A 25,066-nucleotide genomic window follows, 5' to 3' on the forward strand; every position below is an offset into this window, starting at 1 on the left:
CTACTCCACATAATAATTTTCCTAAGACAGACATTCAAAAACTCAAGATAAAAGTGGTATAATTTCCTAATCCAGTCTTGCTTTCTCCATGCTAAATACAATTAGTTGCCTCTACAATTCTTGATATAATTTTAAGACTCCATCATCTTTGTGCACCAATATTCAGCACATTCTTGACAAAAGCTCATTGCACAGGGCAGTACTGAAGACTATCATCTCTGTTACTAGGGATGTTATCTGCTAATTTTAAGATTGTGTTATCTTTCAGGGAAAGTATGTCACATAAAGGCTCATCTCGAGTTTCCAACGTACAGATTTTCTTCACATGAATTTCCCATTAAACAATGATCCCTTTATCCTATACTCAAAAGAAAAAATGGGAGTGGGTGAGAGAAGGTACATAAATGCAAGAATTAACCTTTTCTATTATGTTGTTTGTGAATCCTATATTCTTATATTTTTCCCTCTCATCTTTGCCTCAGCTGGAAATTTTATTTGATTGTCATTTATTTATTTATTTTTAGAGACAGAGTCTCATTCTGCCACTCAGGTTGGAGTCCAATGGTGTAATCATAGTTCACTGCAGCCTGGAACTCCTGGGCTCAGCTGATTCTCCCACCTCAGCCTCTAGAGTAGCTGGGACTACAGGTGCATGCTACCACACCTGGCTAATTACTTTTATTTTTGTATGGCTATTTTGCCTAGGCTGGTCTTAAACTCCTGGCCTCAAGTGATCCTCCAACCTCAGCCTCTCAAAGTGCTAGCATTACAGGAGTGAGCCACCACACAAGGCCTGAAAGCTTTACATTTATGTTCTCCACATTTTCATCCAAATTCTTGGCAAAGCTATTAAAATGTACCAAATCCTGTGAAATAGCTGACTCTAGAGAGGACTCACAAACTACCTGTTTTGATAAATTAACTTTCAAATGAACACGTTGCTCTCAACTGGGAATTTTCTCAACAAATTACGGGAACATAAGATGATATTCTACATGTAAATATGTACACTAAAGTATTGTTCAAAGGGATTTCAAAAGGCCAGAGAGGTTAGTTTGAATAATTGGTCATTTTTCTGGGTGCTTCAACAATTAGGAAAATAAAATTTAAAATAATGAAACCTTAAAAGTGATAAAATATTTTAAAATTCTGATTTGGCATTGGTGTTTGTCTAAAAATATGTAAATGTGTGCTCATTGAGATCAATTTTATTGACTCTTCTATCCCAAGGAAAATTTTAATCAAACAAAACAATGCCTATACAAAGCCTAATTCTCTTGTGCTTTAGAATAAAAAGTCTGTAGTTCTTTCATGGCACCTTACAAGTCATCGAGTTCAACCTTCTTTTTGCCTCTGTTTACACTGCTAGTTTGTAAAGCTGCAAGAATGGGAACCCAAGTCTCCTCTCCATGATGTGTATCACTTCTCTAGCAATGCATCGCTCCCCAAAACAGAGTTGCAAATTTGGACACCTTGTCTAGTGCTCTTTCCATATCTTTACACTTTCTTACTCTTTCAGTTGCTTATACTGTTACCCAATCAACAAATTTTCCTCTCATTTTATGTAAATCTTGACAAAGGCTTCCCAAATTGGACTGTACATAGTTATTACCTGATGGGCTATTTTAAAATAAACCACTTTCTACTACTGCACTTCTGAAGGTCTTATTCCTGAGGTCTCAAGCGGGGTGGGGGCTCTAAATCAGCACTCACTGATTTATAGGACAATTTGAAGTCAGACAAACCTGAATATGAAGCCCCTTTACTAGCTGTGTGGGTTTAGGCAACTATGTGACTTTATCTCAGTCTTGTTTTCCTCATCTGCAAAATGAAAAAAAAATAATACACCTACCCCAAAGGGTTATTGTATGTATTGAGTGAGCATATATACCATTTAATGCAGTGCCTGACATATAGTAAGAAGTCAACAGAAGTTATTATCATCATCCTGGTGTCCCTAGTCATCCACACATTTAAACTCGCTTCAGAATTTATGTGAACTTATGGCATGGCTTCCTGCAAATCTCCAGGCTACCTTTCCAGCTACAGCTTTGGAAAGTGATATTTTCATTGCAGTTATGTAAACTGAGCTTTATTTCACTCACCTTATCTAAAGAAGTCAAAGAAAGTTCTAGGCAACTACTATGTGTTCTCTAAATATATGGTGGATGAATGAATGAGGCTAAGAGATGATCCTTCAATGCCCTTATTTTAGAAAAAGAGAATACCAAAAGTGATTACCCAGGAAATCTAGTTAAGATCTGGAATCAGAACTCAGGACATACTCTTTCCATCCTGTCTCTCAGGCTCAGCAGCTCTGCCTCCACCCTCCACTCTCTATCCCACCACTTCAGAGGCTGGGATTTCCTCTGGAACAGCACCCAATTAAAGAAAATTTTCAAGGCCACTATAGCTTTTGCATGAGACTGTGTAGATGATCTATTCCAACCTCCTTTTTTTTTGTCCCAACTTATATTACAAGTCTGTAAACAGGCCTAACTGATGATACTATTAGGCTACTTTGCTACATATACTTTTACATTTTATGCCTCAGTTTAGCTCCCAGATGCATTATGAAGATTAGCCAACCCAAGTTGTTACTACCTATCTCAGTTGACACTACAGATCCACAGCTCAGACTGCTGCTATCCCTTCTATTTGTATTGGCATTGTACTTCTTCCAACCCCCATGATAACTACCAGATGGACTCTTTATTATTCTTTCAGTTACAGAAGAAAGTGACCCCAGTGTCACTTTCTCTGTAATGGCTTGCTAGGGACCATATCCCTATCTCCACCCTCATTTACAACTCTCCAAATTTCCCTTTCACATACATTTAGACAAATCTGGAGCATCTGTCTCAGTGTTTCCTTTTTGCGTTTCACCATATCTCTCCTAGAGCACTTAATTCTTTCTATTGTAATGGTTTATGTATTTATCTCCTTTTCTCCCACATAAAGCTAGCAAGTGGCTGCACAGGAAACTGGCAAAGCCCAAACTGCCTCTTACCTTTGAGGATCTCAAAAATGCATGATTGTTAATAAATAAAATTGTTTCTAATAAGTACTCTTTGGGGAAAATATGTTCTGAGCAATGAAAGTCAACAAAAATAGTCAAGAGACAGATATATGAACAAAAAGAGAAACCACATAAAGTAGGCTATACAATTTTCCAAGGCTACGGTAAGCATATTTTTATTGTCTATATAGTAATCAAAAGATCTGTGGCAGAAGATCAGAAAAAAATATTTTTCCTATGCATATAAGTCAAAACTGTAGTCCTAATTTAAATGTTTCGTTAATATCATTAATAAATTATAATGGAGATATAAATTTTGAATATAGTAGGCATTCCATGGGAACAAGACTGCACTTAAGAATAAAAAATGACATTTCAGTGAAGGACTGGTTAAAAAGCTGATTACCTACCTTTTTCGATTGTTTTTGATTGTTTGTTTGGCTTTTTGAGATAGACTCTGTCACCCAGAGTGGAGTGCAATGGAGCAATCTTGGCTCACTGCAACCTCCGCCTCCTAGGTTCAAGCTATTCTTCTGCCTCAGCCCCCTGAGCAATTTGGATTACAGGTGCATAGCACCACACCCTGCTAATTTCTTGTATTTTTAGCAGAAACAGGGTTTCACCAGTTGGTGAGGCTGGTCTTGAACTCCTGACCTCAAGTGATCTGCCCACCTTGGCCTCCCTAAGTGCTGAGTTTACAAGCATGAGCCACTGCATCTGGCCTTTATTACCTATTTTAATAAGGTTATTTTGATAAGGTTTCATATGAAAAGAATGATAAAAAACATGTCGTGAGTAACCAGAAAATGATGAACAATAACTGAAGCAATCATTTCTTTTTAAAAATTTCTGAAAATAAACTACCAATTCAGTGCTCCTGGGGTTTAACCAAAAGCTCATGTATGTACCTTAATGGCATAATAAATTATAACTCATTCCAAATGATCCTAGCTCATTTCTGTCAACTAGCTTCCCTGGAGACTTTTAACTATGATGTAATTTTTGACTCAAGTTGACCTATCTTCTCATGTATAATCTGCTTTTTTTTTTCCCCCTTAATACTGTCCCCAAAAGAAGCTATCAATTCTAAAGAAAAAAAATTGTGTAATTTTTTTTCATAAAACTAAAAGGGCTACCAAAAATATATCATTCATCTTGACTTTATATCCGGATTTCCTTATGCTTAACTGAAATGTTTTCTGTTATATGTCATCATTTTTATCTACCCTTTCTAAAATTGACATTCTTCCATTTTCAGTGGGAATGTGGTTTTTCCCTAGAAAAGCTATTACAAGTCAGAAGGACTCATAGCTATTACAGAAAGAGAAGAAAGCAATATTATAACATGATATTATTGCCCCAATTTTGTCTACCTTGTCTTTCCTGTGCCAAAAGTACAGAGGGCAGAAAACATTTACTTCTAGACTCTGTGTCTGTCTGGCAAAGTTAAAGTTCAACATAAATGGGATTCAGAATTGCATATGAACACAGCCAGGGGTTTCTAAAGACAATATTGTCTAGTGAACAGTTCACCAGGTGAAAAGGATTATGAAATTTTAATCACAATTAATACCTGTGACCTCTACCAAGGACACTTGTCTCCAGAACCTAGAGTTGAAGAATTTATACAACAGTAAACACTGCTTTCACTTTTCCTTATAGAAATGGACCAAGTGAAAATGGTTTTACCTTGTTGGCTGAAAAATATTATTGAAGTGGAAATTTTTTTAGTTCATCTATTAAATTCCTATCAATATTTATGCCCATCCCTTATTCTATACACTTTTCTAAGGCTCAACAACAAGGTTTCAAAAGTTACAGAGCATTTGATTTTATATCACTCTTACATTTTCCTCCCTCTACAGAAATTATCTGTGCACAGGAGAAGGCATGGAGAAGTCGAAAGTGTTTTGCAGAGCATGGTTGACTAGATAGCTGAAACAGGCTTTGTGTCTCCTACATCATGGGTCCAGCACATCTGATCACAATTACTGAGTGTTTAGTTACCTCTCAGCTACATCTCATCAAACACAATCATTCCAAAATGTTGTCTCATTGCTCTTTATCTTTAAACCATGTTTAATTTTTCAACATTCCTCCGAAAATTAGAAGCCAAAACAGATATACTGGTGGCCTGAACAAACAAAAACAAATTGAGAGAAAACACACATAGCAATGATACCTCTTCATTGATTAGAATTTTAATCAGACTATCCATAATGATATATATTAAAACTCATATCGTGAATACAGGATATTCAATATAAAGATTTTTTTCTCATGTCTGCTAAGCATAGCCTACTTAAACATATTGTCTATTTTGATCCTCCTGAACTCAATCCTGTTTCTTATTAACTCTTATTAATTGAATCTATACAATTGTTTTTAAATTCTATCTCTGTCCTCAAAATACTAGCAATCTTAGCTAACTCGGCACGTCTTTTAACTATTACTTTCAACTTTTGAATGTAGTCGACTCATCCAGTCTTTCCTTGGGGAAAAAAATAAAACACTGCCTCCAAAATAAGCTATCAATTCAAAGAGAAAGAACTCTGGATGCAAAGAAAGAGCCAAAATACCTAACACAGTAGGTACTCAGTTAAGATGGACTAAATGAATGGATAATTTTGTGCAGACTATTTTCCTACATTTCCTGATATATGCATGTTAAAGCATTAGATTCTTCTGACAAACCCTTCACAGAGTTTAACTGGCCAACATGCAGTGGACCACATTAGTTCAGTTGTTGGGAAAATAATGTTTAGTTTGGTGCAAAATCAATTGCAGTTTTTACTTTCCATGGCAAAAACCACAATTACTTTTGCACCAACCTAATAAATTAAATGAAATGTAAGATGATATATTTATAGTCCCCTTTTCTCCAATTGACAATCATCGCATAGTTTGCAAATGTTACAAATAAAAGTTTCACAACATCAGTGCCACGTTTTTACAAAGACAAAGGAAATGCAATTCAAATTTAATCTTTTTTTCTCTAAAAAACTAATATTAAGTGAGACCACTACATCACATCTTGAAATTTCTTTAAAAAGTAAAATGACATACAGAAACACTTTTCTAATTGTACAAGTAAATTTCTACAAGGATATTCACTGCCCTATGATTTGTAATATCCAAAAAAAAAAAAAAAAAGGAAAAAAATTAAAGTTGTCCAACAATTGAGAAATGCAAAATAAATTATGGTATACATTATGGCATTATGGTGCACTATGAAGTGGTTAAAGATAAAATAAGCCTCACATAATAGAAATGAGATAGTAATATCCATCCAGATTACTGAATTAATAATATGCACATGTATATATGTGTATCTACATATACAGGCATTGATATATAGGCATAAACACAAATGAAAGAGATTCAGGTGGTTACTTCTAAGATGTAGAGGGAAGTTTCTATTTTTTTTTCTATTGTATCATCAGTGTTTAATATACAGAATCAGGTATTTCTTTGGAAATTTAATATATTTTAATAATTAAGTACCAAGAATTAAATGGATAAATAACCAGTACAAATTCACAATAAAAAAATTAAATGAGTTAATATACTTTGAAAATCTAATAACATATCCAAAGGACATATGAAAACAGAGGAGGTATTCTGCATAATCAAGTTTTTCATTGCAGTTTCTAGGTCGGTAAAATAACAGAAGTCAGTTACATTTCCAGAAATATGGGAGTGTTTAAGTTTTGTGTTCCATTTATTCAGTGAAATATTAAAAATAAATAAAATATTATTAACAAGATTGTGATAACAGAGATAAATCTAATGTGATATTTATGCTACATTTTACAGTAGGAAACAAAACTGTTGATTCTGAATGATCACACTGCTACATAAAAAAATAAAAAAATTGTACTGAGGAAATGCACCAAAATGTTAATGGTGGTTATGTGTGAGTGATGATATACATAACATTTTTTTCTTTTCCTCTATTTTCTCTAATAAATAGGAAAACAACTAGTAAATATAAAACAGTTATAAGAAAAATTATTTTTCTTAAGAAAATAAAGTGGGCAAGTCTTAAAAATACAATTTGAAGAATGATATTGTCCTCAAATATTGATAATATTTAAAAATTTTCCATTTCTACTTTTGTGCATTTTTCATTTTTCCCTAATGGTTTGCATTATGTTCATATTGGAAAATGCATGATCAACTTTTAAAAATTACCCTGAAAATATTTAATGGCTTAGGATGGAATCCTTCAGAAGAAGGGTATTAAGTTGCTGATCCATTTTCTTTAGACTTTTGATAAATGAGGATATATTAATGTAAAGTGCAGGGTTCAACAGAATAGGTTAGGATGAGATGGAACAGGATGGGACAGGACAGGACAGAATAGAATAGGAAAAGGGAAGAGACAAAATTATAATAATTGATATTATACTATAGCAATCTAAGAAATAAGAGGGGTTCCAGGTAATGTAGGGAAGAAATATTGAGGCACTGGGAGGGCATAAGGGACAAAAATTTCTGACCCTTTAACACTACTAATCGACCCCACACATTAAATATTATCTAACCTCTGGTTCCCTGGTGATACCATATTTCTATACTATATTTCTTATGGCTTGCTTTTCTTGTGTGCTGTTAAGACACTTAGCAAACAATTTTGGAAAAATTATTTTAACACATATTAAAATTTTAATTTAAAAAACCCTAATATCCTGCCATGTACAAAACAAAACATCTCCACTCATATTCCATCTCACAACCTTCCTAATCTATGATTGCTCATTAGGGTTGGTACAACCTATCTACTATACTGTACTTTGCCGTTCAGGCAGTTAGGGTGAGTTGTTTTCTACTTTTTTATTTACTTATTTTTTAAGAAAATCCATTCCACTATTGGCACCTATGCTTTTAATGTTCTCTCTTATATTTTTTATTCTTATATATTTTTATTATATTTTTTATTTAAATATTATATATATATAGCATTTTGTTGTTTAAATGGTTACTATTATGTGCAGTTCATAAGAAAGATATATAGAAGTTAAATCATACTTAAAATACTCACTACATTCATTCCTTATGTCACACAATATACTTTAGTTTTCTTGCTGAAAACTAGTTATTACAATCAAATATCTTAATATTTGTAAACTCATTCCATATGTTGATATTATTTTCATATTTATCCTAATCTGACTAAATTCAACTGCTATAACAAGCAACTAAAAAATATTATTTTTTAGCAAAATGAACAACATATTTGTGCTCCTTTCTTAAAGAAAATCTAGTAGGCAAAACCAACAAACTACCATATAATATTTATATTACAACAGTATCCTTTATATTAATGATGATGCTATTTGAAACAGCAGGAAATTAGAGGTAATCTGAGTTTACGTGCCTGGAAGAATGGATACATAAAAAGTGGTAGATGTAAACTATGGAATACCATGTAGCAGTTGGAAGCAAGAAACAAAAGAAGCACACAGCCACATAAATAGACTTCAAAAATATAATACCAGATGAGAAAAATTAGGAAACTAAATAAGTCCTATGATCCAATGCCATTTTCGTGAATTAGAAGATATATATACATAAAACACCCAAAAAAGGATAAACATCAAGCACATTGGAAAGACTGCTATTGTAAGGAGGAGAATGCAGTGGTCCCCAAACGTTTTGGCACCAGCGATTGGTTTTGGGGAAGACAATTTTTCCACAGATTGGTGGAGGGGGCAGTGGTGATTTCAAGATGATTTAAGTGCATTACATTTATTGTGTACTTCATTTCTATTATTATTACATTGTAATATATAATGAAATAATTATACAACTCACCACAATGTAAAATCAGTGAGAGCCCTGACCTTGTTTGCCTGAAACTAACTGGTCCTATCTAGGGGATGATGGGAGACAGTGACAAATCATCAGGCATTAGATTTTCATAAGGAGCTTGCAACCTAGATCCCTCCTGTGCAGTTCACAATAAGGTTCATGCTCCTAAGAGAATCTAATGCCGCAGCTGATCTGACAGCAGGTGGAGCTCAGGTGGTAATACAAGCAATGGGGAGCCGCTGTAAATACAGATGAAGCTTTGCTTGCCTGCCAGCTGCTCACCTCCTGCTGTGTGGCCCGGTTCCTAACGGGCCAGGAACCAGTCCCTGTCTGTGGCTTGGGGACTGGGGAACCCTGGGAGAGTGGGATTGGATAATGGAGAATGATTAAATGGGTAAATTAATAAATGAATGAATGATGAAGAAAGTAAAAGGGAGCCTTGCACAGAACCATGAGGATAGTGTGTTATGAATTGAGGTATATGTTTAATTTGAAACATCCTGTACTTGGTATCAAAAAAGTTTTTAATTTTTTTTGTTTTTATGGAAATAATTCACTGTTACTGTCCTATAAAATGGGTCCTTTTCAGGCGTGTCTCAATGTATGAGCTGCTTGACAGAAGGTTTTAAAAAGACCAAGAATTGGGGAGCTAAAATGTGGAAACCATAGCCAACTGGGAAGCAATTACCCATGAGCTTAAATATTTTTGAAATTCTAACTAAGAAAATAATATAGACTGTCATTGGCAAAATATTTTTTCGTATCACTTCAAAATGCATGCTTTGCTCTAAACTAGAAGGTATTTTCTTTCAGCTGTTAGAAATTTTTATAATCATTTTATAATCATTAACAAATGTTTATAAACAAATTTCAACTTCAAAACATTCTTAACTCCAAAGACGTTTTCTGAAATAAATAAGTCTTAGCATTGTCATAAATTTGTCTACTATAACCTGCCAATAGGATGAAGGGAATTAACACTTCCTGAGGGCCTTACACTCATTTATTCCTCACCTTGGTTAATCTTTTCCTTTCTTTCCCTGCCACTTTCCGCGCCGCCCCAAAAAAAAAAATCTTGTAAGTGATATATTAGATCAAACTATGTTAAACTAAACGCAGGTTATCCTAAATTGTCATTTTTGTAAGTCAAAATGTTTCTATATTGAAATTTTCATGTGGCTCAATTAATAATATAAATCTCCATTGAAAACTGGGAAAACTGAGGCTTTCAAAGTTTTAATAAATCACTTACAGTTATATTTGTTAAGAGTTGAAGTTGAGATTTCAACTTAAATCAATTTACCACAAAATCCATGTTCTTTTCATGATATCATGCCACTCCCATTGATATTCTCAACTTTTCACAGATACTACCATAGTTGATATTCGAGCTGATAACTCTTCCAAGATTTACATTTGACTCATTCTTTTTCACTCTAATATTTTCTAAAAATGTACAAAATCAAAATAGTAAAACAGTTCTGTGATGGGTTTCACACAGTCCAAGTCAATCTCCAACCCCAGGGAATAATCACTTGTGCCAAGGAGTTTAAGACTGTAGTGCACTATGATCATGCCTGTAAATAGCCACTGCACTCCAGCCTGGGCAACATAATGAGATCCTGTTTTGTTTCATCTTAAAAAAAAAAATGAAATGTGGCCAAGGAAAATCAGTGAGAAATAAAAGTACTCTCATCACCCTATCTCCTAAGTATTCTCAATAGGTGGTTATTTTCTTGTTCTACAACTTTCTCACCTTATAAGATCTTCATCCTCTTGGAAATCTATGCTTTCATATAAGGTGGAGTAGCATGGATTTTATTCGGGATAAGATGCTAAAGGAAAAGCACATAAAGGAAGGCATATTGGAAGAAAAGTAAGCTTACAAAGAGAATCAAAAGTATAGGATAGCATGGGGATAAAAGAAACTTGTTTGGATCACTACCACTCCAGATCCTCCCACCAGACCTGAGCTTTCTATGATCACGTTAATGAGATTATTTGCAATTTGAAAATTCAATCATAAAGAAAAGAGATATAATCAGAAAGGCATTCCATATAATCGTTTCTTAATTATACCCTATTGTTAAAATGCCTCCATTAGAAAAAAACTCTCAGCTATATAAAATTATACTTTGGTTGTGTCACTCATGTCTTCTTCCCTTAAAATATATCAGACCTCCGAAAGTCTTGATATGGGTTGGGAGACCTTGAACAATCCTTTCATGGATTCCCATATCCATGAAAACCTTTGATAGTTTCCATTTAGAGATGAGACCCATTGCCAAATTCAACTTTCCAATTTCTAAAGATGAACATAATTTCTACTGATTGAACAAAGTCCTTCTTTTCCTTTGTTTACTTTTCCTTTAGTCTCATTGTTGGAACTGAAAGTAAACTACTTTTCACTAGACATTTTTTATCACATTGCTTGAGTTTTATTATATCAAAAAGTTGCAATAGGATGTAATTCTAGGAATCGCACCGACTCACTCTCTACCTATGTAATTTGCTCTTTCAGTCGTCCATTGGTATATGCGGGGGATTGGTTCCAGGATCCCCGCATACACCAAATTCTGTGCCTATTCAAGTGCCCCAGTGGGCCCCGTGGAATTGGCCTCCAGAAAAAGTCAGTCCTTAGTATGTTTGGGTTTCACATCCTACAAATCCACATTTGGTTGAAAACAATCTGCATGTAACTGGACCTGAGCAGTTCAAATCTTTGCTGTTAAAGAGTCAACTGTATATACTTGTTATACTATTAATTACAATATGTCACAGACTGTCATGATCCTACTTCAACTGTCACACTGCAAAGGTAAAGCATATTGCATGCTAAGGGTTGACTGCCTTTTTTTTTTTTTTTTTTTTTTGTCATGAAGACAAACGTTTCATTCCTGTCTCCAAACTTTCCTTAATGATGTCCAGGGGAGCAATGTTATGGCACCATGACTGCAGCCTTAAAAGCTTTGTGAAATGATAGGAGACAGAAACACTACATAACAACAATCTTTCACATCTGTGAAACTTAATTCTTCAAACTACTTTCTTATCTGTTAAGTCATAATGCTCAGCACAATATTCTGAGGTGAATAGAATATTTCCATCATGTTTTCCTGGGGTATAAAACAGCAAGGTGACTTATGTTATGAGGCTGTGAAGGATGAGAGCAGAGGGAGGAAAGAAGACGACTGACACTTTTAGAGCTCCTAGTATATAATAGATTCATGTTAGGTACTTATAATCAATAAGCAAATTGCTTACAAATTCTGTTCTTCAACTTCCTCTTATGAATAGAACCTACCTTGTAGGATAGTGGAGACTATAGCAAAGAACATAACAGGAACTTGGCACAATGTTAGGCCCATGAAAAGACTGCAATGGAAGCTAGCTTTAGCTATTATTATTATGTATTTTAATTTTCTTTAACATTTATGGTAATCTGAGATAGTTAATTTATCTTATTTATCTGTTGAAAATTCCAAGATTCAGTGAAGCTTAATAAAAACTATTAAATAATGTTTTGTTGAATGAAATGTGTTCCACCTCAAACTAAAATTCCACCCAGCAATCATAGCCAAATTGCCACAAACTTTGTGCCAATAACAAATTGCAGCAAATAGCCTTCCTCTCTCCAGAGGATCAGGGAGGCAGCCAAAAGTCAACCAAAGGACTGAAGGTAACATGTTCCTACTGACCAGCAAACATACAACCTCATCATCAAACATCCATTTATCAAGCACCCTTGTGAGCAGTGAAATAATAGATCAAAGGGTAAATCTCTGTCCTAGATGTCATCTCATATGCTCAGCATCTGTATGCTCAGCAAATCCCTTCCATCTTTATGTCTCTGAATTATTTTTAACATATATATATGTATATATATACACACACACACCCCCCACATACACAATATACAATATTACCATTTGGTCCTATTCATTGTATTGATGCTATTAATACTAGTTACCATTATTTAATATTTATAGTAATAGTTACCAATTTGCTGAATGCCTATGTACCAAGTGCTAAGCACTTCACCTGTATTTTCTCATGCTATCGTTCCATCTAAACTAATAGTAGGGCTTAAGCCCTATTTTATGAGTAGGGTTTACACCTAGGCTGAGAGAATAGTATATCAAAATCACAAATGGAGAGAAATGCTTAACCACAATTCAAACTCATATCCATATAGCTCCAAAGCCCATGACCTTTTCTGTAAGAAATTATAATTATTTTTCTCTCCAGAATTACCTAGGCAATTTTAAAATCAGTTTTATGATAAACACAATGCTTAGCATGATGGACATGAAGAAACATCGACCAGGAGTTAGAGGACCTACAATCCACATTCAGCTTTGCACTGAGTCCATAAAGAAAGCATTTAACTCTATGAAATTCATCCATCAAAGCGGGTAAATGGACTAGAACAGTCCACAGTTCCACAGGCTCCTCTCCCTCCAGGCTGAGTGTTGCCCAGAAGAAAGTATACACAACTATGACTAGGACTAGGGCTACGACAACTGCTGCTATTATTGGCCTCAGTGGTGTGCAAGGTAAAGTAGTTCCTCAATATTCACTACTTCCTTTTCTGGGAGTCAGTTCCCTGAATTCATACTCTTGATGTCAAAATCTAAAAAATCAAAATAAAATATTGATGCTACTCCTTAGAGGGGCTAATTCACCTGATTTTCTTCTTCGAGGTCATGGAGGGAATAAAGGGTTGTGTAAGAGCATGTTTAAAATAGTTGTAGGGTGGGGCTAAGAATAAAGCTCGACAAACCTCTAAGGAGGAGCATTGCAACACCTTCCTAAAAGGTCCTGGGAAGGACCCTTGTGCTATGTCATTCTGGAATGCTAGTGCCCAGCTGGGCTTCTACAATTAAGGAGAAAAAAAAAACTACATTAACTTCAAATTAACTTCTCAAAATGCATGCTTAGCTTCCAGAGGAAGACTGACAAAGTTGGTAGGTGTACCAAGTTGAATTTAGCTCACAATGTGACTATATTTGGACACAATCTTTAAAGGGGTAATTAAGGTTAAATGAGTTCATTGGGATGGGCCCTAATCCAGTATGACTGGTACCCTCATAAGAAGAGATTAAGACAGATACCTAGAAGGAAGGCCATGCAAAAACATTGGAAGAAGAGAGTCCTCCATAAGCCAAGGAGAGAGGCCCTCAGAAGAAACCAACCCTGCTGACACCTTCATCTTGGACTTCTAGCTTATAGAACTATGAAGAAATTTCTTTCCTTTAAACCACCCAGTCTGTGGTAGTTTGTTATGGCAGCCCTAGCAAACTAACAGAGTAGGTATTAGTTATACAAGTCCACCTCAAATATAAGTTATACAAGTCCACTGCATATATAAGAATAATGAATATATGCTTACATTTACTTCTGATCAAATACTTCTTAGCAGATACAAAAACACACTAACATGCAAACAGAGGGAAACACAAACAGTATATTCAGTGCCACCATGGCAAAATGTATAAGGACCTTAGATAAGAGTAGAGAATTCCAGGTTCTAATACTACTTGTTTCAGAACTTCACCTGGAAAGCAGAGTGATTGAGAGCATGGTCTTCAGTTTCAGACAGGTGTGGGTTCAACCTGGGCTTATCTACTAGTCAGCTATGTAACCTAACTACTCAGAAAGTTACCGAACCACTCAGAATCTCGGTTTCTCAATTCTGTAAAAAGCAAATAGTTCCTAATCTAAGCTTCTCAATTCTGTAAAAAGCAATAATTCCTATCTTCTACAGTTGTTACAAGGATTCAATTAAATATAAGGATTAAATGAGATTATAAAAGTAAGGGGCCAAGAACTGTGTCTGACACATGATATATAGTCAATAAATGGTAACAGTTGCTACTAGGTTGAGCCATATACAATGGCTGATATTTGTTTTTGATCTACCAAAATGGCAATTCTATATGATTCAACCTAATATTAATGTTGCAAAGAGACAACAGAGCACAAGTGGCTCAGAATACAAATTTCGTCAACAGATAAAAATGGAAAAGGAAAACATGGTATATATACATAATGGGATACGACTCAGCTTTACAAAAAAAGAAGGAAATCCTGTCATTTGTGACAACATTAATGAACCTGAAGGACATCAAGTAAAATAAGTCAGGCACAGAAAGACAAATACCACATAATGTTACTTATATGTGGAATCTAAGAAAGAATGTAACTGAATTTACGGAAGTAGAGAGTAGAATGGTAGTTACCAGGAGCTGGTGGGGATGGGAGGGGGTTGGGTAGCTGTTATTCAAAGGATACAAAATTTCAGATAGACAGGAAGAATAAGTTCAAGAGATCTATTGTACAACAGGGTAACTATAGTTTATAACAATATATTCTTGAAAATTGCTAAGACAGTAGATTTTGTGCTTTTATCACAAAAAAAGGTAAGCATGTAAGGTAATATACATGGTAATTAGCTCGACTTAGCCGTTTCACAGTATATACATATTTCAAAATATCATGTGGTACACAAAAAATACAATTTGCATTTGTCAGTTAAAATTTTATGAAACAAGAATACAAGTTCCGGAACCAGGATCTTTGGGCTAGAGTCCTGCCTCTGTCCCTCACTAGCAAGTTATAGAACCCCTCTAACTCGGCCAGGCACGGTGACTGATGCCTGTAATCCAGGCCGAGATGGGCGGATCAAAAGGTCAGGAGATCGAGACCATCCTGGCCAACAGGGTGAAACCCCGTCTCTACTAAACACACAAAAAAATTAGCCAGGCATGGTGGTGGGAGCCTGTAGTCCCAGCTACTCGGGAGGCTGAGGCAGGAGAATGGCGTGAACCCGGGAGGCGGAGCTTGCAGTGAGCCGAGACAGGGCCACTGTGCAGCCTGGGCGACAAAGCGAGACTCCGTCTCAAAAAAAAAAAAAAAAAAAAAAAAAAATCCCTCTAACTCAATTTCTCAGCTACAAAACAAAAACTTGAAAACATGCCCTCCATACTATGACTGAGAGAATTAAGTAAATTAATCAGTGCAAAGCTCTTAGACTAATGTCTACTATTAGCCAGTTATCACTGATCTCAATCTGTTATTGATATTATTTCTTAAAAAATAAAGATTTGACTATCTTTTAGATTCATTCTAACTTCCAATTCTATGCTGTTTGGGATGATATTGATAAAGGAGAATTATGCAGTTGGCGTTTAGCTATATATCACAACGAGGTTAAATATTGAGCCTTAGAATTCTGATAAATATTGTGAAATCAGAAAAAAGTTAAATAAAAATGTCTCATAATTGCTTCACAATTTATCAACAAGTCTCAAACAACTATAATACTAAAAATATATTTTATTTTGAGAGTAAATCAATCATTTTCCCTAGCTTCTTAAATTGCTAAACATTTTGAAGGATCATTTCATCTAAAACGTAAAGCGAGTAGTCCATACAGTGTGGGGTTTAAAATGTTCTTGTGTGTGTTCATACAGCTGTTCATTATAGCAGGCTAATATTGGACTAAGGAGAATAATAGACTAAATAGTGAACAAGTCACTAATTCAGTAGGTGATAGTGAACAAATCACTTCAATCTCATTTTTCCATTTTGGAAAATGAAAAGTAATCTAAGTAAAGATATCAAGGTTCCCTTCCAAGTCTAAAAGTCTATGAATCAGTGTCTATTGTAAATAGATAAAGAATATAATTTCATCAAAGAAATATAACCCATTTCCTCTGCCAATAAACAAGAAGAAAATTGTTTTTAAATAGCAGAATGTGAAGAATAAAAACAAGCAAAATAACACTCGTCTAAACATGTCCCCTGAATTGTTATCATAACATGTGCCTGAGCAACTCTAACTAGTTACTTTTATGGTCTGTATAATTAGGAATTAATGACCAAATCTTTTCTGAAAGTAACAGGGACCATATATTAATTATCAGCAGAATTAAAGCTGCCCAGGCCAGCTGTGAAACCAACGTTGACTTAAAGTCCTAGGTCCATTTGTCCAGAGACTCTAGCCTCTGACCTTAAGAAATACACATGACATCAGATTTCTGTCTCTGTAAAATGTTATGATATAACTTCTAGGACTCTTGAGAGGGTAAATTAGTTAATGTTTCTAATGGATAATGATTGACTAAAGAAAGATAATCCCAGTGTTTCACTAGAAAGAATCTGAATGCACATGTATACATATGTAACAAACCTGCACTTTGTGCACATGTACCCTAGAACTTAAAGTATAAGAAAAAAATAATAATAAAAAAAAGAAAGAATCTGAATGCTCATAGCTTTCTTCCAGAGAGCATAGGCATTCCAATAAAAGTTGTTTTCTTTTTTTTTTAAAAAAAAAAAAAGCTTCATGATCATGCAGCAGAACTAAAACAATATTTGTGAATAAAAGCAAAATTAAAATTAAAATCTCATCATGACACCATGAAAATAACTAGTTTGAAATTGAATAGTTTGGAGGGAAAAAATATATGTATACATAACTAAGACATGTTGAATATGTGTGTGTGTGTGTGTATATATATATAAAACTAGGACACATTGACTCTGATATCATAAAATCATTCTTCTTTCAAGTTAAAATGTTTATGGGAATTACATGATATGCTTTAATTATTAAAATGTAAAAAATGCAACTCAAAACAGGTAAACATGAATTCAGGAGCTCCTATAAATGATGTTTTGAGTTAAACTGCCACAGCATTTCCAAAAAAAAAAGAAAGAAAACTACATTTCTGAGAGTTGAACACAACCTGTTACTACTTTCTATGAAGTGCAAGCAACTACATTTTCCATTCCTTGAAAATAAATAAAGAAAAATAGATTTAATCTTAAGCAATCAATGACATCCCTTATTTACCCTTATTTAAAAGGTTGCTATGGGGCAGTGGAGCAGGCTATTGTTTGGTTTGTTTGTTTGCTTGTTTGTTCATTTTGGCTTCTCTCAATAGATTTTTTTTTTCCTCTTAGCTAATTTTAAGATTCCGAAACTCATGACATGTCACAATTAAACATCTCCTAGGAAGTGCACAGTCTGACTAGCACATTAATTCAGGCATAAACCAGCCGTGACCATGTTGCCTCCAGTCTGGATCAGACCAGTCTGGGAAAAGATAATCGTGATGAGAAGCCACAATAAAACATATTAATCCCCGTGTTATTTTATCTTCCAGCAATTAAGATCTTATTTTTTCTGTCAATTCATATATATTTTTTTAGTCTTTAATTTTATTCTGAGAATAGTAACCCTGAAATAAAAGTGGATATTCTAGTTCTGAGAAGTAAGTACTTTCATCTTCATTCTCAAAGGTTTTCACCTCCAGAAAAGTCAGAAGATGAGACAGAAGCCAGGGAGATTTTTATACTTCTATACCAATAATATTTACTTATTTATTTATTTTAGAGGAAGGGTCAAGCTGTGTCACCCCCACTGGAGTACAGTGACCCAATCATAGCTCACTGCAGCCTCAAAACTCCTGAGCTCAAGCAGTCCTCCTGCCTCAGCCTTCCAGGTAGCTGCAATTACATGCATGTGCCACGACGCCCAGCTAATGTGTGTGTGTGTGTGTGAGTGTGTGTGTATGTGTGTATGTGTATTTTTTTGTAAAGATGGGGTCTCACTTGTTGCTCTGACTAGTCTGAAACCCCTGACTTCAAGCAATGCTCCCACCATGGCCTCCCAAACCAATGATTTTTGTAGTTCCACAACTTCACATCTGTTGACAATTCCTGCTTAGTAGAAGAGGAGCAAGAGGACTACCCATGTCCCGATGTCCCTTTTACTGCCTGGTTAGTTGGCTACGTATTATTAAAATCAATGTCACTGGTTTCTTTTTTCTTTTTTAATGTGCTACTGGAAAACTTTAAATTACCTATATATGACTTGCTGAATATTTCTGTTGGCCAGTACTGGTAAAAATTAATACTAACCAGTGGTATAAGTATTTGAGAAGGGCCAGTGAAGTTGTTCAGAAAAGCTATGTAGTATGACAAAAAGCAGAGGCCAGACAGGGATGTATTCAAATCCTAGCTCCTACACCGACCATTCAAAGGGATTTGAGTGAGTCATACAGCTTCCTCAGCCCATGTTTCCCATAAGTAAAACAGAGAGAACAGTTTCCTAGCTTAAACAAAACATTTGTAAAATTCCTGGCATATCACAGGTATAAATAAACATTTGAATAAAAAGTCATTCTTAAAAGAAAATAGAGATTTTCAAGCAGTTACCAAGAATTAACTGCTTCTCATTGGCTGTGTCTTCCAATAAATGGACCACACTCTGTGGGTCCTTCCTGCCTATAATACTAGTACGACTTTGTTATTACCTTACCTTGCACAGATGAATGATAGCAGCTTTATAGTCAATGCTATTACCAAAATGTTCAGCAATGAAAGTATTATTTCTATTTGCATTTTAAATGGTACAATGAAATACATTTCCAGAGATAACATCATGATTTTTACAAACCTAAAATCCACCTAAAAGAGACTTATACCTAGACTCTCTTCAGGAATCCCACATGTCTATAGCAGCGGGACCAAGTGTTTGAAAAGTTCTAAGATGCACCACCCTAAGATGCTAAGTTCATAATACATAGTTATTAAAAATGTAAGACATGAGAGTCAGCAATATTTCTTTAAAAACTAATTCTATCTCTTTGTTATACTATATTTCCTTGCAATTTGAAAAGTGCCTGCAAATTGTTACTCTATGAAATAATACAAGAGTCATTATAAGATTAGAAAAGATAAGCCTAGGACACAAAATTAAACACTATTTCATAAATTATAAAACTGTAGGAGTTTCTTTTCCAACTAAAAGTAATATACAGACTGAAAATACCTATTCCAAAATAGCTTAGATAAATTAATGACTAGAAAGTTCATAACAGGTAATTACTGAAAAGTTTATAGGTCATATTTCATCTCTCAGCATATAGAAAGACCATTCCTTTCCACAGTGATTCTTGGTAAAATGAAGAATACTTACTAGATAGCTCAAATATCAGTTCACTATAATTATTCTTGTGTGTTCATGAAAACTAACTTATGACAACTTCTCCTTTATTGAATCTGTTTCTTATCCTTTTTGCTCCTAGTCTTCTATTTGGTCCTTTTGTCATTTTTTTCTTCATTCCCTTGATCAATATTTATTAAGCCCTATGTGCCAGCAGTCCTTGAAGCTCATTAGCCTATCATTCAAGCAGGAGCAGTGAAGTGGGATAGAGAGGTGAAACACAGTTTTAAATGTTTTCCAAATTTGTTGGTTTATGTTTCTGTGCGTATGTGATCTTAATCATATCTGACTTATTACCAAAATAAATTTGAAATTCTGTTATACAGTAAGTTCATAAAAATTAAAGTGTTGGTTTCCAAAACAATTATTTTTTAAAAAAATAAGATGTTATTTTAGTTTATACTATGTCACAGAGCTAAAATCCAAAGATCAGTTATGGCTTTCTAGGTTATTGCAATAAATTTCCAATTCTTAGATTTTATATTAATACAAATACCTCATGACCCAGAGCAAATTTTACTATTGTATATCTAAAGACTTTTCTCCAAGTTGTTCATCAAGTTATGTAATAGATGTGATAAAACTTCCACTGAAAAACATCCTATTCATTAACTTACACCTAAGGGGGAAATACTAGAAAACAAAACTAAAAAGTTATCAAACGTCATGTGTTTATTAGAAGAAACCTTCACTTGTTTATTGAATTACAATTATTTATTTGTTGGTTTTTCCATTACATTGTAAAGCAACTTGAGGGGCAAAGTTAGGTTTTACTCTCTGGGTGCCAATCTGAAAAGTATAGGTTTCAAGACAGTTCCTGGATTGGGTGGATGAAAGAAATAAACATTCAAATTGAAGAGTTACCAATAAAATAGGTTTAGCTTTACAGACTATTTTTTTCCAACCCATTGGCTTAAAACCTAGAAGTTAAACTTTATAAAGTATGTGATCAACAGATTATGATATTACTTTGTTGTATAAATATTAATTAATTAATTCAACTGCAACTTGTTGCAGGCTTAATATGTGCCAATCACTAGTCTGGGTACTGAGAATTACAGATAAATAAGATCTGTCCATGTAAAGCACAGAATGGAGAGCTGGTTCCACTGAATTTGTCTGAACTCATCTTAATTTTAAGTAGTCATGAAACCACGAAAAAAAAAAAAAAAAAAAAAAAGCAGAATGTGTTTTTTATTCTCCCCCGACCCCAAAATGCAAAATCTATTTTTTCAGGTTCCTTAAGTTTTTGCAGTGTTTTACACTTTTTGCTTGTTGCTTAGAAAATGCAATCTCAACCGAGCTTGGTGACTCACGCCTGTAATTCCAGCACTTTGGGAGGCTGAGGCAGGCGGATCACTTGAGGTCAGGAGTTCTAGAGCAGCCTGACCAACATGGTGAAACCTCATCTCTACTAAAAATACAAAAATTAGCCAGGCATGCTGGTATGTGCCTGTAGTCCCAGCTACTCAGAAGGCTGAGGCAGGAGAATTGCTTGAACCAGGCAAATGGAGGTTGCAGTGAGCCGAGATCACTCCATTGCACTCCAGCCTGGGCACTGCAGCAAGACTCTGTCTCAAAACAAAACAAAACAAAACAAAACAAAATGCAATCTCCTTGTACAAAGCAATATGCCTTCAGTGACACTATCTTCTGTTAAGCAGTCAAATAAGAAGGAGATGGAATGGAAGAATAAAATCAGAAACATCATAGAAAAGAGAGAAAGAAAAATATTAACATAAAATAAATCAGAAAAAATGTTTTGCCCAGTATCTTTCTCATATTATACTAGAATTCTGGAATATCATCAGCCACTAACCCAAAACAAGTACTGAGAACTGCCCAGAAATGAATAACCCCATTAGACCCACACTTTGTGAGAGTTGTCAGTAAAAGCAAACAGTGCAGAAATCCTCTGGATAAGCTCATGAGCAGGCTAAAAGCACTGATAAGAGTAAATTAAAAGCTTGTCATTGGTTGGTCCTTCTAGTGAATCAGATCCTTCAGGATACTTAGCAGCTGGCAATAAGTAGCAATTTTTTTTAAGGCACCAATAACCTGGTCTGGCAGGTTCATTCGTTTCACTTCAGCAGAAGTGAACCTTTGGTTCTTGAGAGAGTCAGTCTTTCTAACTTGTACAAGCGTAAATGATAAATCAAGAAAATGTGACCACTTTAGAGAACAACGAATGTTTCTAAAGTGAAGAGTGCACATTTCTTTAAAGAATGGAACTGACCAAACCTGTAGCAAAGTCTGCCAGTGTTAAACCCATTCCACCAGATCATCCAAGTTCAACTTACTTACCCCCAACATCTGGTGGAGGTAGTGATACTCTGGCCCTTGGTTATACAGCAAGAAGGTTTTCCAGAAAAGTAGGACATTCATGGACAGCCAGATAAGCTAAACCAATCAGACATGAGAGACAGAAAACAAAAATTGAAAATAATTATTACCTGATGAATAGAAACCATAGGTAAATTCTTGGCCACGGTGCTTTCAATGGAACCTAAACCAGTAACTGCAGTAAGCATTTTCAATTAACCAGCAAGCTGAAAACCACTCAGAGGAAAACAAATCTGACTTTACCCGGCCCTTTCACCTGAGACTAAGCATTTGGGTTGCAAATAGGCCTCCTAAATGATTTACAGCTATCCCCTGCCATACAAAATGAGATTAAGAAATTAATGACATCACCATACCCCAAGCGAACAGAAGTAATCTGGGAAAAGAACAAAGGAAGCAAAAATGTTTAAAGGGTAAAGGAAAAGCTGTGTTCACTGAAAATGACCTCTTCTCTCTTCCTCCACATCTCCTCTCTCAACAATGTGCAGAAAAATTCTCATGCATTTTGGGGACAGGCGCGAGGTGGGGGAGTGTTCATTGTTATCTCCAGCATAAAGTTTTGTTAGTGGAGAATGTTCGAATTAAGGCAAAACTTCCACTTCCAGCTTCCCACCCGTGCACGCTCAGAGAATGAATCAAAATCGCTGCAGGACAGAGAAAACGCACGGAGAGCCTAGCCCGCCATCCTACCAGGCAGAGGTGTTTAACCCCTTCGTTGGCTAGCCAGCTCCTCCAGGACACAGCCATGCCGCCGGCCCCGCCGCGGTGCGCTCTGTGCCCGCCGGCCCCGAGAAGGAGCGGGCGGCGGCCGGGGCAGCGGTTACAGTTGCACGGCCTGCGGGGCCGCTGAGCGAGGACCGAGGGTCAAAGACTGAGGGGAAGCCCGAAGACCCGGCGCCGAGCCAGCCCGGGCGGGGTCTGCTACCCAGAGCCGGGTTTTCCGGGTGCCCTGACTCCGACCCGCACCGGGTCAGCTCTGCCCACTCCGCTGCCCCGACGCCCAGCGCTCCGAGCGCGAGGGCCAGGCTGCACCAGTCTGCTCCGCCGCGCCGGCCCCTTTGTCTACGGGCGAGCCTGTTGTTGTGGCTGCTGCTGTTCAGGATGTCCCGGGTGGGAACTTGGAGGCGTCCCCCGCAGCCTCTAGCCCGGCCTGCCAGGCTCCAAAATACTGGCAAACATGTGAACAATGCTACTCATACTTAAAGTGGGGACCCTCGCTGCCCCGTCGTACACACACACACACACACACACACACATACACACACACATACACATCCAGCTCTTTTGGACTGGTTGTTTTCCCCCAAAAGAGTTCATCTCAAAGAGCCTTGGTAACGAAATTTGATCCCGAAACAGCCTTTTATGCACTAGCTCACATTTCTCCCACCCTTCCTCAGCAAATTATCCCACTCCCAAACTAAAGCCCCCCGAATAGCACTTACCTAAGGCTTCCCACTAGCCACCAGTTTCTTTATCCCCTTGCCCACCCATCCCATACTGATAAAAAGGTTTTAAGACATTACTGAATAAGAAGAACCCAGGGAATTAATGGTTAAAGCTGATGTCATTCTTAGGGGCTCTAGGGGAACTTAGATTCACTGTATTTGGGAATCTTTTTGTTTTACTACTCAGTCTGTTAGTAAGTAATAGGAATTCTCTCAATCTTGTACCAGAGGCCCAGTGAAGAGTGAGAAGGGTGTGGAGGTGACCCAGGTACCTATCCGACACTGCAACAAATCAATATTAGAAAAGAGAGAGAGAAAAAAAATGTCATTCATGTAGAAAAATATCCAATGCAAAATAGATATCCAGTAAAGGTTTGTTAAACCAAAAACTTTTCCAAATTTAACAACTAATGAGAGACAGAAAAAGTTTACTACTAGTTGCCTAATCAAATGGCTTTTAAACTCTTAAAAAAAAAAATCTTACAACATAGGCCATAGGATGTAATTAAAACTAAAATTTCAAAAAATACTACCACTCTCACTATATGCAATATACTTATTCCAATTAATTTAATGAACCGATTGATTGCAGTCCATAGTTTGAAAAATCAAAATGAATTCATATCAAGTCCCTGATAGACTTCATACAACTTTCTAATAGGCTGTTTTTCTTGTTTCATGCATGACCAAATCCAGAAAGCTGTCCTGAATCTTTCTAAAGTTAGAGAGCATATTATTTATAAATAATACTATGTTCTTTTTAACCATGTGACACGTAAAGGATCAGGGAAAGAGCACACAAAGAACCCAAGGAGTCTCACCACTGGAGGGAAGTCAAATTCTGGGATGCACTGGTGCTCCTGAGGTTTAATTTCAATACATGGGGGCAGGAGGTTCATTGGCAGAATAGGTTCTTGTCATGAGTTGAGAAGCGTGAAGCAATTCAACAATAGTAAAATAAGAGACCATTTTTAAAAGCTAAGCGACTTTCAGAACAACAGCAAAAATAACAAAAAGACAAAAGATTTTTAAAATGGCTCCAATTCTTAATAATGTACCTACTAAGTCCCAGGCTCTGCCTTTGCTACTTCATATACAAAATCTCACTCCATTCTCATAGTAGCCCCTCCATGTGTGTGTTAGCACTCTCACTTTAAAGATGAGAAACGGACTGCCAGGTGCGGTGGCTCACACCTGTAATCCCAGCTCTTTGGGAGGCCGAGGCAGGTGGATCACGAGGTCAGGAGATGGAGGTCATCCTGGCCAATATGGGAAACCCCGTCTCTACTAAAAATACACAAAGTAGTCGGGCGTGGTGGTGGGTGCCTGTAGACCCACCTACTCAGGAGGCTGAGGCAGAAGAATCACTTGAACCTGGGTGGCGGAGGTTGCAGTGAGCTGAGATCACACCACTGCACTCCAGTCTGG

At 36.1% G+C, this 25,066-nt stretch overlaps 1 protein-coding gene across 8 annotated transcripts in view; it reads right to left on the reverse strand.

The window, feature by feature from the left end:
* Window positions 1–23,069, reverse strand: part of NOX4 (NADPH oxidase 4) — a 169,381-nt gene extending 146,312 nt beyond the window's left edge. For 5 of the 8 annotated variants that reach the window (XM_073020246.1, XM_038005369.2, XM_008020466.3 and 2 more), the window contains exons 1-2: window positions 22,884–23,069; window positions 22,155–22,250 (exon numbers count right to left, since the gene is read on the reverse strand). In XM_073020246.1, the coding sequence (XP_072876347.1) occupies window positions 22,155–22,250; window positions 22,884–22,940 (153 nt within the window). In that variant the 5' untranslated portion in view covers window positions 22,941–23,069. Of the gene's footprint in view, window positions 1–22,154; window positions 22,251–22,303; window positions 22,459–22,883 lie in introns of those variants that run through there. The other 3 variants (XM_073020248.1, XM_038005368.2, XM_038005370.2) reach the window with 3 other exon arrangements.
* Between the last annotated feature and the right edge of the window lie 1,997 nt (window positions 23,070–25,066).

The sequence above is a fragment of the Chlorocebus sabaeus genome, chromosome 1 (assembly GCF_047675955.1).
Source record: "Chlorocebus sabaeus isolate Y175 chromosome 1, mChlSab1.0.hap1, whole genome shotgun sequence".
Taxonomy (NCBI): Eukaryota; Metazoa; Chordata; class Mammalia; order Primates; family Cercopithecidae; genus Chlorocebus; species Chlorocebus sabaeus.